The sequence below is a fragment of the Brachyistius frenatus genome, unplaced genomic scaffold, assembly GCF_029030835.1.
Source record: "Brachyistius frenatus isolate BFR_SWC_R1_liver_20210118 unplaced genomic scaffold, ASM2903083v1 Contig_61, whole genome shotgun sequence".
NCBI lineage: Eukaryota > Metazoa > Chordata > Actinopteri > Embiotocidae > Brachyistius > Brachyistius frenatus.
Genome location: NW_027210660.1, coordinates 2,060,480 through 2,073,965, shown reverse-complemented (window position 1 = coordinate 2,073,965; position 13,486 = coordinate 2,060,480). Strand labels below are relative to the sequence as shown.

The 13,486-nt window shown below is 42.4% G+C and overlaps 1 protein-coding gene across 1 annotated transcript; it reads left to right on the top strand.

Annotated features, from left to right (window-relative positions):
* The first annotated feature begins 6,210 nt into the window (after nucleotides 1-6,210).
* prss56 (serine protease 56) lies at nucleotides 6,211-12,710 on the top strand. The gene is made up of 14 exons (XM_069706242.1): nucleotides 6,211-6,489; nucleotides 7,772-7,930; nucleotides 8,042-8,296; nucleotides 8,448-8,637; nucleotides 8,781-8,889; nucleotides 9,011-9,167; nucleotides 9,351-9,493; nucleotides 9,675-9,834; nucleotides 9,984-10,172; nucleotides 10,311-10,496; nucleotides 10,684-10,886; nucleotides 11,259-11,826; nucleotides 11,946-12,055; nucleotides 12,161-12,710. The coding sequence occupies exons 1-14, from the start codon at nucleotides 6,390-6,392 to the stop codon at nucleotides 12,332-12,334; spliced, it is 2,703 nt and encodes a 900-aa protein (XP_069562343.1). The 5' UTR covers nucleotides 6,211-6,389; the 3' UTR covers nucleotides 12,335-12,710.
* The last annotated feature ends 776 nt before the right edge of the window (nucleotides 12,711-13,486 follow it).

Here is a 13,486-nt window from a genome sequence, read left to right as displayed (position 1 = left end):
GTTCATATTGTGACTTGAGAGATAATTACATTATTATTAATTACACTACATTTTTCATGCACATTTTCACACACATCTTTGCTCTTTTGATTAAGTGGTGCCTTATAGCTATAATCAGATATACAACACAGAGAACTACCATATTTTGATTTGGATACGACAACTATGGACATATGACTAAAATTGCCTTTCTCTTTGTGTGTGTGTATGTGACCGAGAGAGAGAGAGAGAGAGAGAGAGAGAGAGAGAGAGAGAGAGAGAGACACACACACACACACACACACACACACAACAATTTCCAATTTGGTCCCATCCTGCCACCGTGTGGCCTTTTTCGTGCACCTACAAATGTCATGGTCTCCCAAGGAATCGTTAAACTCTAGTTTTCAATAACTGCATACAAACAGTTCACCCTTCTTAAAAAAGTAAAAATCATTTGGCCATTTCTGAATGTTTCTGTGTTAGTGTCAGTTATGATAAGGCCTCAACCATCCTTCCCATGTGGCATTAAATGACTTATCACCTTTTTAAATAAATGACTACAATAATATAACATCTCTAATGAATGTGTCTAATATGCTCTGCATGGGAATAGAACAGCGGCAACTCATGTCAAACTGTGTCTGTTTTACATTTTTGCAGTTTTATTTTAATTTTAAATTGTTGGTTGTTCTTCTGCCTGGAAAAGTTATAAAGCACTTGTGAGTAATTTGTGCATGAGTTACTTTATCATTTTGATGTCAGTGCAGTTTTTTGTCGTGTATTGTGTATTATAAGCAACTGGGGTGCTTGATTCTAAATTAACCTAGCTGGTTACCGTTAGCTAAACAGCTAACCAGACTATTTTAGCTACTTATCTTTCATCGGTTTAACGGCCGTTTTAATCTTCAGCTTGCACTGTTGCTCTGAATAGGAGTGCACAGTTGAATAAGCTACATACGTCTGTATATTTTCCTTTCTTTTCTGACTTTAACTAGTTTGGTACAATTGTAAGTTACATGGCTGCTACCAAACAGTTATTCTTATGAACAGAACTTTACTTCTGCATTTCTTATTTTGGTTTCTATAATATCCCAGTAACCTTCCCTACAGTAACTGTAGTTCACAGACACATTTTTCCAGTAATTGACATAAAACTGAAAGAAATGTAAAACTATCAGGTAATGTTAACTTCAGAATATGCAGTACATTGCAGTCAGAGGATAATTCTCCAGCAGACTGGACTACAGACCTATTAAAAGAAGTTTCAGTGCTGTGACTCTAGATTTCAGTCTTTTCAAATCAGATGCAGCTTGATAATAGCAGCCTTGAAGCCTTTTCAGCTTGCTGGTGGTCTAAACAGGGACTATATTGAAATGTTAGTTTATCCTACGGTACTCTCCATCCATCTGTATTCACCTCTCTTAGAACAGAATTATATCTAAAGCATATTTATGGTTCTTTACACGTTTCTTTGTTGACTTGGCCATAAAGCAAGCATTTGACAGAATTATATCGTATGGCATACTTGTCTGTACTGACTAATTATCATGTGAATAATATTTTTTAGTACAAGTTTGCAGGTTTATATATTTTTCATGCCGTCATTTGTCTCCCATTGATACATCTGATGGAACATGTGGAGAGGGTCATGATAGCAACACCTGGTGAGCACCTTTTCTTTCCTAAGCTCATTGGTTCCCAAGTAATATATTTTCTTTACTGAATTTGTTTTATTTTAGCTGCCAATACGCTAGTACTCTGCAGTTGATTTGTTGTAATGTGACATGTGATTCTACATTATATATCATCGAGGCATTGCAGTCCTGCTATAAATAACTCAGTCTGTTTCTGTTCGTTGTTGCTTTAAGTGCAAAAAGTGTGAGGATTTTTACTCCAGCAGGTGGACAGAGGGAACTTGTACAAAGAGGCAAGCTTGAAAGTGCCGCAGCATACTGAGAGACAGATTTTAGACTGAGGCCCTTCATTGCACGTGAGGTACATCCCAGCACATGCTGAACGGTAGATGAATTTCAAAACATCTACCGTTTACTGACAGAAAGAACAAAGGGTCAGGGGATAGAGTGCAGGTTTTCACCCTTCAAACATGACTCCAAGGTCAATATGATCAACCATCAAAGTACCTAACAACGTGTTAAAGCAACAGAGGACTTCATGTCATTAAAAAATAATATATAACAGCATAACTGTGGTGCAAAATCCAACTTAATTTACAGTTGTGCATGCTTCTTGTAAATTCAACAATCGCTTTCATTTCTGTAAAAATAGAAAATGTTATGACAAGATCAAGGGCGTGTGTAGTCTTATAATTATCAGGAAAAATTATCTGAGCAGTGTTTCCACATAAACCTAATCAACCGTGTCATCATTCTCACTCCATTTAGGTAAATTGGATATTTCATTATTGAACAGTTGGTGGTTAATGTGCATTTAATGGCAGTTAATATGATTTTTGGGGTCATAATAGATCTAATTAACAACATGTCTAACAATGACCCAATACAGGCCTTTACAGACAAGTTGCTTGACTATTGTCAGGCGGTTCAAGTGTCTGTCTGTACTAACATGTTGGGAACCTCTTCTCCCTTGCGTACCCCACTGACCTAGATTTCAATTGTTTTCTGGCTGAGACAATGGGAGAAATGGTTTCATAACTGAACACAATACCTGAGTGTTATTCAACACGATTGTTGTTAAGGTTCTCATTGTGGTGTGAGTTTGTGCTGTGCATTGTGTGTTTTCTTTATGTAACCTGCCAGCCATTGACAAGCCGGCGCACCCCACAGCAAATCACTTCTTGACGGTTCAACAGATCATTGTGCATTTACATGAATTTCTGCAGGCCAGCCAGGATACTGTTTTGAACACAAACACACCTCTATTATTTCTTACATAAAATTGTATTCTTCTGTGTAATGTGGTACTTTTACCACCAACCTGGTAGACATACACACTTTAGTTAGTACTTCAGTACACAAATACCAATATCAATTAACATGTACAGTAGGTGCCACCAAATCGGGTTGGACATAAGCTATTCACTAACTATATAAAGTCCTGTTACTGGGAAAGCTGTCAACTAAAACTGGAATTGATCATCTATGCACCAGACATTAACCTGCTTTTAAACATTGTATGTTCAGTGATAAACAATACAAATGTAAGTGTTTTGTACAAATAGTAAAAGTACATTTTTTTTTTACCTCTGACATCGCTGTGTGTTACAGGTATATCACAGTACTGTACAATGAAATCTGAGTGACAGTGAAGATTTATGTTCAGTGTCTTGCTCGGTGCTGGAGAAATTATTTAAATACACTTTTAACAGCAAAGTTTTTCATTTAAACTTAAAATTTCTTAAAGTTGGAGCGCTGTTAGTATCATCAGGAAGTCGGTCTCTATATTCAGAAGAAGCTTCATCCTCTGCCTTGAGGCTCTAATAATTGAACTCTTCCCAAGAATAGAAGGCAGGGTTTATCAAAATGGGTTTATCAAACAGATCAGACACCAGTTTTGGCTTGAGAGTGTTTTTGTTTAGATTGAAACAACCTTCACATGTACATGATGTACCCTGGATTAGTAAATGTCAAATAACATGGGAACAACTGATATTTGCCTCTGATGTCAAACAGGAATACAATTTTTCCTTTTATAACCTGGTAATTTCACTCATAATCAGTGCTTAACTGAAGTTGGTGCACCAGAAAAATCAGCTCCTAATGTTGTCTCAATGGTGTCTAAATATGCTTCATCGTTTTTAATAAATAAGGGTCTCAAAAAAATTTGGTTTTCCACATAGGTTCAGAAAACGTCACCCAGGGCCTAATCAGCCACAAAGCCACTTTGGACAGTGCTGGGCCAAAGGGGTTACAGAAGAGGAGCCCAGTGGTAATATACAACATGTATATGTTGTAAATGTGAGAACAGCAAAAACAGGAGGTGAATTCACAACAGGAACACACGCTCCTCCTCCAGGGGCTCATAGACAGATCTGGCATGGGTCTACGTACAGTACATGCATATTAGTAAAAATTAAACACCAAAGTATGGTGCACATTTTCTATCACCTTGTTATTTGCAAGTGCCTTCATCATTTCAAGAGTTAATTGTAAAAGAAAAAAGCTAAAATCTTTGTTGTGCAGACAGTTTTATGAAGGCACCATACGGGAGAGGAGAAGATGAGGTAGAACATCACTGGTTGGCAGAGGAAAAAAGAGCGCTGCATGCTGAGTGGATTCATGAAGGAAGAGTTAGCAGAAGGCAAATTAATCAAAGGAGATCAAAGGCAAATGGATGGAGGGAAGGAGGAAATGAAAGAGTGCCGCTCGTTTGTTCCATGCCGTTCCCGCTCTGCTCCGCCTGAGCTTGCTCTCAGATCTCAGGGCCATTGTGCCGCACGGGTGCATGGAGGGGGCTGGGGGCACGACACACACAACAAAACATACTAACAAAAGTCTGAGAGCAAAGCCTGAAAATGGAGACCTTTAAAGTTTGTCCTCAAACTCTGGCACCTTATTCTCCTTTGTCTCTGAAGCATGTTTTGGTTTCTCGTCCTTGCTGCAAGCATTTTAACTTACCAGAGCTGACTGCAGAAACATAAACACACATCACACACTGACACATACTGTTGTCAGTGTGTACTCTGCTGTCAGAGCTCGCTTGTGGCAGCAGAGGACGGCTCTCTTTGATAATGCCACGCTGGATTCAGCCGCCGCTCTTTTTATCGTTCAGCCAGTGAGTTGGCTCAGAGTTGACTCCAATTTGTCCTCTTCCTTTTGGTTAGTGGTCGGCACAGACTTCTTTCTGTGTCCATCTAGACTGTGGCCATTCCCCTGTCTGTGACTGTACAGAACATTTAGTTTTTGTTCAATGCTGCATATTGATCACGTTCTCTGTCTTTACCATCGAGAGCAGAGAGGGTTGTATTTGTAGAATAACACCTGGTTTTGTAACAGCTGTTAGAACCGTCACTGTTCAAAGCAGAAAGGTTTCGGTCGGCCGAAGGTTTTAAATATAGTTATACTTTGTCTCATCCTAAACCTCCATTATAGATAGTCATAATGTTTTGTACATTTTATATTTTTAAGAAGTAAAACAAATTTATTGCTTAAACTGTAAATCTTAAAGACAACGAGCTACAGTAGTCACACACTTTAAAAGAGACAGGAATTAGACATGTGATTTGTCTGAAAGTGACTCTAAATGTGCATTATTTAAGTGGGGCAACATAATTTATCTATAAAATAACACAAAAAAGAATTCTCTGAATTTCAGGCAGTGAAGTGACAGGAGGCATTCGACAAATTGCCAAAACAAACAAACAATGTTGTACTATGTTCAATAGAAGATTTCTGCTGGACTTAAATATTTTTTTAAAAAATACTTAAATGCATCTTGTTCATAAGCAAAAACTCTTTTACTGTATCTTTATGTAACAAAAGCAGAGTTCAGCAGAGAAAGACAAAAGTGATGTGAACTGACAATATTTTAATGGGGGGGATAAAAGACTGTAAGTGATCAATGGAGGCGGCAGCCAAGTGATGCCCGCGGGAAGGCTTTGATGTGGGCATCCTCAGAGGGACGCCGGGGACAATGCCCTCTTTGAGGGGCACGGAGAATGGCAGACACTTCCCTCTCCCTCGCTCCGGCTCTCTCACACTCAACCTCCCTCCATCAGTCGCTCGCTCCGCTCACGCCGTGACTCCTGCTTGTCGACGTCTCTCTCTCTCTCCATCTCCCTCTCCATTTCTCCACTCCGGTGTCACATCAGCACATATCCTTATCTGCACATCTTTCTCCCTCTTCCTCTCACATTAATGAATTCAAACAACACCCCCTTCCCTGACGCCCAGCCAATCATCCTGCTTTCCCCTTCTCCCCCCCTCCCTATCTGTATCTCTCTCTCTCTCTCTCTCTCCCTCCCTCGGTCTCCTTTCAGAGAGCCAAACCTCTTTGTAATGTCCAGCTTTGGCAAGTTGCGCCCGATTTGCTGTCACAGTCTTAATGAATTCATCTGTTTGTGTATTGGCCATGGGAGCGTTTCTCCCTCCCTCTCCCTCTCTCTTCCCTATGCTCTACCCCCCCTCCTCTCTTTGCTGGTGTTCCCCTGGGGACTCTATATATACCAGGGACCACTCCAGGCACCTATTGTTCCTCTAAGTAAACTTACAGACAGATGCCCTGCACCACAGTGTGGGAGAGAGCCCAGAGAGCCAGGAGGAGGGAGACAGTGAGTTATTGCATCGAGCCACCAGACAATAATAAGGACGTGGAAACACTGCAGACGAGCCTCGTCTCCGGCACCCCTGTATCCTCTTCAGTCGTCCCGCGTGTCTCCTGCCTTGTCTGCCTGCTGTCACTGTGGAGTGGAGGTCTGATGTTCTGACACCATGCTGCTGCTGATATCACTGCTGCTTGTGGGGCTGGACTGCTTGCTGGGAGCCCCCACAGGTAGAGAGGTCTACAGGATGCCTCAAAGTGCACTCAAAGGTACTTTCTCAAAACTTGCTGTCGTTCGTCATTTCTCTAATTATGGCAACTGATTTTTTTTTTTTTTCAACAGTGGTCGCAACAGTACTTGTCAGAGGCTTCGTTTAGGAAATGAAATCTCAGTATTCAAAGCGGAGTTTTACAGACATCCACAGAAAATTATTCTACTTCACAATTTTACTTTAACAACTTTTTTTTTTTTTTTCAAACTTTCTTGCTGACAAATGATCTTTTTCCAATTATATATAGCGGCTAAAACCCTGCAAACTAACGTGATGCTGCAATGCCTCGAGGACATCTTTCATGGGAGTTACACGATACTGCAAGTGTCAATGAGATGCCCCAATGACAGCAGCTTGAATTGAAGTGTCTTATGCTGTGCATATTTTTGGTGCCGTTTGATAATAGGCGCATGCGCATACGCAAGCAGCTGCTGATAGCTGTGTGTTTTGAGTGTTTAGAACAAGGGACTCCGGGTCCCAGCCGCCCCAGGGGCTGCCAGCCCCGTGTCCTTAGGGCCTTGTCCCTGCCCACCAGCCTCTGCCCGCTCAGCCCTGGCCTTCTAATTAAGTCTTCAAACAGCATTGTTGTTGTTAGTGGCCTATCCTGTGATGTGGTGCGACACAGAGGGGGGGCTGCAGGGTCGGCGGCCCGATTGAAGTGTGTCTGTAGAAGCCTCACCAGCGCACTGAGCGTGAGCTGGCTTCCCCTAAAATGCTGCCAATGAGCTCAAAGAGCAGCATGAGAGAAAAAAGAAAAAAGAAAAAGGGGGCTACTCACACACATACCAGAAAGCTGCACCAGTTCACGCTCACAGCCACACATCATGTTCCCACAGCAAATGACAACCTTCCACGTAACGACCTAGATGCCCTTCCTTTAATCCTGTTGCCAAATCATTTCCCTGCAAAAAAAAAAATGCCAGAATTCAGCAAATCTTTGTTCCAAGTTTTCAGGAAAAATCAACTCTAAAAAGTGGAATTGGTTTAGTGTGCTGTGCCACAATGCGAGGGGGATACTAATAAACAAGCATTTGTTGTGAAGATTCTTTAAATAACAGATCTTGTAAGTATTGTTGATCTGTGTAATACATACATTACCTGAAACGTGTCTTAATTCTAAATAGCCGCTTGGCTGATATATCGATCTGGCTGTAGAATGTACTGCTTTCTCTGCACATCCTCACTTTATTTCCTTATTTGCTGCTCATAGATTTTTAAATCTATTATATTATATTTAGTTTTTTTTTTTTTTTTCTTTTTCTTCCTGTCCTCTCCTGCAGCTCTGTCTGACCGTGGCACTGTCGTTCTGGAAGCAGCCATGGCGAGCGCCCTGTCCACTCTTGAGCGTGCATCTTCTGAGCGAAGTCGGGCAGAAGCCGGCTGCCGAGGATGTGTTCCCTGTCTGTTTCAGAACTGTGGACAGCTGTTGGGCTCCTGCTGTAAGTACAATATTACTCTTACTGCTTTTCATTTTTTGATCAGTCAAATTGTTTCACTGTTGTCTTAATATGTCCATGACGCCCCAATGTACCCTTCTTCTTGTCCCGTAGCGTCTCCTTCTAATGCCTTATCCGAGCCCAGCTGTGATGTCATCAGTAAGGCCCAGAAGCTTCAGGGTGAAGCAGAGCGGAGCTGGGCTCTGAGTCAGGCCTGTGCGTACTATCAGCATCGTTGTCCAGCTGGTGAGCTGAACAACGAGAGCTGCATCAGGATCATGGGGGAGAGTTGCAGCGCCCGTGTGCTCCAGTGCAGCCTGCTTAACACGATGCAGAACCTGGAACCTGCTATACAGACACATGCACAGGGTGAGGGGATGCATGTTTGCACAGAGTCGTATTGATGCATTCAAACAGTTTATCCTCCTTTCTCTGTTAGTCAGAAGGCATGTGGTTTATTTTGCTCTTTCCTGCATTTTTTTTTTTTTTTTTTTGACCACCAGTGTTTCTGTCTCAGCAGCAGTGTGTGGCCAGAGGTCGTCCAAAGTGCAAAACATCACGCAGCCTCGCTCCAGGATTGTGGGTGGCTCCCCTGCACCTCCGGGCAGCTGGCCCTGGCTAGTTAACCTGCAGCTAGATGGTGGCCTGATGTGCGGAGGGGTCCTAGTGGACAGCTCCTGGGTGGTCACCGCTGCACATTGTTTTGCTGGGTAAGTCTGCGTATGTCACTATTTTCTCTAAGAAGGCAGCTCTTTCTTAAGACCTTTGATCTGTTAATAGCACTTGAGATTGTGGTACTTTTTTTTCTTCTCCCTTTCACTTTTCCTTCCTGTTGTTGCTCTGACCTCCGTAGCAGCCGTGGTGAGAGCTACTGGACAGCTGTGGTGGGCGAGTTTGACATCACCAAGACTGACCCTGATGAGCAGGTTCTCAAAGTGAACCGCATCATCCCCCATCCTAAGGTAAAATACTATAATTTCACCCATCACATTTCCCAACCACTTAAACAAACATATTATTTACTTTGACCAGCAAGTTATTGTTCAATTCAACAGTAATGCAATCTCTGTTGTCTTTCTGCAGTTCAACCCAAAGACATTTAACAATGATATCGCCCTGGTGGAGCTGACATCCCCAGTGGTCCTGTCTGAACATGTCACGCCTGTGTGCCTCCCATCTGGCATGGAGCCCCCCACTGGCAGCCCGTGTCTGGTGGCAGGCTGGGGGTCTCTCTACGAGGGTGAGTGAATAAATATAGTTTAGCAATTTCTTCTGAGTGTCCAAACCTTTCAATAGTCAGCATATCTAATAGCGTATGCTTTAACCAAAAGGGAATTTGGTACTAAAATGTTTGAGTTGCAGTTGGTTCAATATGTTAAAAATCAATAACATGGTCTCTTTCTGTGTGTATTTATTTCTGTAGATGGCCCTTCTGCTGACATGGTGATGGAGGCTAAAGTGCCCCTGCTGCCTCAGAGCACCTGTAAGAGTGCCCTTGGCAAAGAACTGGTCACCAACACTATGCTTTGTGCTGGCTATCTGTCCGGAGGCATAGACTCCTGTCAGGTGGGCAGAACATCATCGTCTTTGTTTTCAAATGTCTTTGTTCTCACATCTTTCAGGTTGCATTTGGGAATAACTGACTTCATTCACTGTTTCTGAATCCCTTGAACCTTAGAAAATACGACTTTTTCTGTAAACAGACAAGCTTTTTTGAATCTTTGGGGAATTTTTTTGTCATCTGTAGGGAGATTCTGGAGGCCCCCTGATCTACCAGGACCGGATTTCAGGTCGATTCCAGCTCTATGGCATCACCTCCTGGGGCGACGGCTGTGGAGAGAAAGGCAAGCCTGGAGTGTACACACGAGTATTTGCTTTCTCTGACTGGATTCAGGCTGAGATACAGAGTGAGTTTCAAGCAACAATAAAACACGACATTAACTAAACTATTTTGCGTAGCTTTCTGTCATAAAGTTATTTGAAAATGATTGTGGCTGACTTGCATCATAAGTCTAATTACTGAAACACCGGATCCTCTCTGAAATCTCTTTTTTAGAGTCATTTGGGAGCCGGGACCCGACATGCCCAGAACTTCTAAAGACAACTGAAATGACAGAGGAGGAACAGAGGTCAGAGTTTAGCGCTCTGTGTCGCTTCTATACCCTGACCTGCCCTCCTGGTCAGTCTGCCAGCAGTTGCAGCCGAATGGCCGAAGACAAATGCCTCACCCGCTTCAAGAAATGTCGTGAGTACTCTTATTCAAAAGCTCATCTCAATTAACGTAGAACAAAAACATAGTGTTCTGTCTAGAAATGTTTTAAGTTGATTTGAGGTTTGTTTGCTGGAGAGGTTCCTGATCTGTTGTTCACTCTCTGTCGTCTAGAGCTGCGCTCATTCCTGCAGACCCTGTTGGACTTGCTCCAGAGGGCCGAGGACTACATCAGGGACAAAGTGGACTTGACTTTTTTCACCCAGACTCTGCCTCAGCTCGTGGAGCACATCTACAGCACAGCTTTCACTCACACCAGAGAGAGGAGGGACCTGAGCCATGGCCTCACACAGATTGAAGGTACAGGACTGACAGATTATGTTATTCCAACTTCAGTCCAAGCTTAAAATGTAAAATCATGCGGAGGCTCATTGATCTCCAGCAGTCTTGTACAGTACAGAGTTATCTGCCACATGATTTGAAATATGCATAAACTGTGTTGGTGTTTTGTTGTCCACTGTTGTAACAGGTGTTTTATTACCTGCAGAACAGCTAGGTGGAGCTGTGGAGCCACCAGATCAGGGTCCTTCTCCAATTCCCCCAGCCTTATTCAGAGATGTGGGACCCTTGGTGGATGACTGGGAGAAATACCTGAGAAACATGGCTGATGATATGGATAAGCAACACTCTGACACATTCCCAGATGTCTCCTCCACACCAAACAGACAGGAGGACAACCTTTTCTTACGGGTAAATGATTTAATGGTCGAGAATAAAATGTCGAAATCAGGTGATGTTGAATTATCTTGCTTAACTCTCAAAAGTCTCAACTCATGCACAGTTTACCAAAAGTAAAAACAAAATTGACTTAGGTTTAATTCAGTAAATAATTTAGATTTAAAGGCAAGGCACAGAGTTGTTGAATCTCATAACTCAACAAAAGCAGACAGAAAATAGCTCAATCTTGTTGAACATCCTGAACACAACAGCTAAAATGTATCATCCTTAAAAAATTTTAATCTTGGGCTCTTTGTTTTTGTCCACATTCAACACAGTTTTCTTTCGTTTACAAAGAAAGTCTTAATAAACAACTGTATTTTTACATGTCATCTCCTGACACAGGACTCCTCAGTACAACAGCTGGAGGGAGAATATCAATCCGTTATCTCAGCTCTGCGCTCCAAACTGGACTCCAGAGCTGCTCCTCCCATCCTGCACTTGGACACAGTCTACCTCCAGGAGGAGTCTGTCAACAGTCCACCTTTTCTCACGTCTTCCACCGAGGCACCGGTCCACACCAACCCGTCCTCCTCGTCTCAGGAGCCCCAGGAGCCTTGGTCACTCCTGACAGCCTTGATGAATGAAATTCTAAAATTAAGGACACAAGATGGGACTGTGGCAGAGGATGCATCGCAAAGAGAAACCTCATCCAGCAGAGATGCTTCTCCTGATGTAAAATGGAGCTCCACATCAGACGATTTTACGTTTGTTGTTAATGGAGAAGGAACAGAGTTAAAATCTTCAGCGTCGCCGCTGCCAGTGCAGCCAACGACCGTCATCCAGCCAGTCACCGAGACTGCTCACACAGAGACTGCTGACCCTAGACAGACTGCTGACAAGCCTTTAAGTCTCCACAGAAAATACAGGAGCCTTCTTCGCAAGAGGCAGATACCTGGTGCCAGTGGGAAAAGTATGTGCCACACCCTGTTCAGAGAAAACTTTAATTAAATAATTTTACAATATAATACATGTAGTATTTGTTCATGGGTGGACGGTATTTATCAAATTAAATACTTTTGTTTTTCCCAGTAATTTGTCCTGGAGTGAGAGAGTCTTCACAGCAAGTCAGAGAAGTCAGAGACTCCTACAGCTGGGTCTTAAACATCCCAAGCAAGAATCTGCGCATGAACTTCCAAGAGGTAAACAACTGAAAGTAAAGATGTGATGAGAAGTAATTGTCTGTGCAGCATTATCACTTTATAACTTATGAAAAACTCCTGTAACTGGGCCTCTCTTTTCTTCAGGTGTTAGTTGACCTGAGCTCTAAGAACGACCGCGGACTTTACCAGGCGCGGGTCAAAGCTGTGGTCGGAGGACGACCTTTGACCTTCTACAGTCTTGTGGGCCTGGAGAATGAATCGTTCTACCGCAGTGTGCCGAGGATCATCGCTTTGGCACTGGAGGCACTCAAGTCTTAACTTGTGAGAATGAATAGAAGGACTCAAATGACAGAGGATGACACAAAGTCTCTTAAAGCGACATCTCTGGGAGCTAAAAAAAAAAAAATCTGTCCCGACAGAGAGACGCGTATAAAGCGCACACTCACACAAACTTCTGCTGTCTCTGCTGTAAAAAACATGATTTGGTTTTACCCATGTGAGAGCCGTGCGTTGACCCTAAATGAAAACATGATTGTATCAATCCAATAACTGACCACCAGTCATGCCGCAGGTTGTTTATGTGGTTGAAGACGCAGCCTTGTCTAACTTATGAATCTGTACAAAATGATAAGTTATTCATATTGTCTTTTACAAAGGTTGAGCCTCTTGTGAAGAACACAGACTGTATATATTATTGGTGTTATCTTTATTCATAAAATATTTATTTGTATAGAGAAAACTCTTTGTATTTTTGTAAAAAAAAAAAATTGAAATACATATATATATATATATATATATATATAATAAATAAAATTGTTATTAATGCTATGGCATGTTGTGTTGAATGTAATGAAATCATTTTAAACTGAACTTTTCAGGTGAGATATTTAAATGAGCTGACAGTAATGTTGCTAATCCTGCTGCAATTCTCCCAAGACCCAAACATACTCTTACCAAGACAGGTTTCAAAGCCCCTTGTTATGACCCCACACTGATCTCAGTCCTTCCACCTTTTAGCCTTACCATCATCACAGCAGCTGTTGTGTTGATGAGCCAGAACATTGCAAGTCTTAAGAGGGATATACAGGGATATATGTGTCACAGCTGAGCAAACACACAGACATACCTCTGTTGCAACACATAAACTCCTGCTCCTGGCCTGTGTGTTCATGAGTGTGTGTGGGGGGGGACGCGTGCCTTATCATGGCAGGAACAAGTATTTTTGTAACTCGCACGCAAGCTCACACACACACAAAGCAATGACAGATCACAAATGTGCCGGAAACCTCCACGAAGCCTGGTCAGTCATCACAGAGGGTGTTCTGTTAATGGACGACGTACCACCTGTTCTCTCTCCAATGAATGTTTTCTTTTTTTTCACTTTCTGGCTTGCACACACACACACACACACACAGTGTTAATGCTGTCTCACTCTTTTCATCATCTAATCATCTGTCTGATCCTTTTATT

What these genes read in the sequence shown, in the direction of transcription:
- prss56 (XM_069706242.1), top strand. Translation starts at nt 6,390, where the DNA reads ATGCTGCTGCTGATATCACTGCTGCTTGTGGGGCTGGACTGCTTGCTG. An exon ending in GCCTCAAAGTGCACTCAAAG is followed by an intron (nt 6,490 to 7,771) that starts GTACTTTCTCAA and finishes CCTCTCCTGCAG; the next exon opens with CTCTGTCTGACCGTGGCACT. An exon ending in GATTCAGGCTGAGATACAGA is followed by an intron (nt 9,835 to 9,983) that starts GTGAGTTTCAAG and finishes TCTCTTTTTTAG; the next exon opens with AGTCATTTGGGAGCCGGGAC.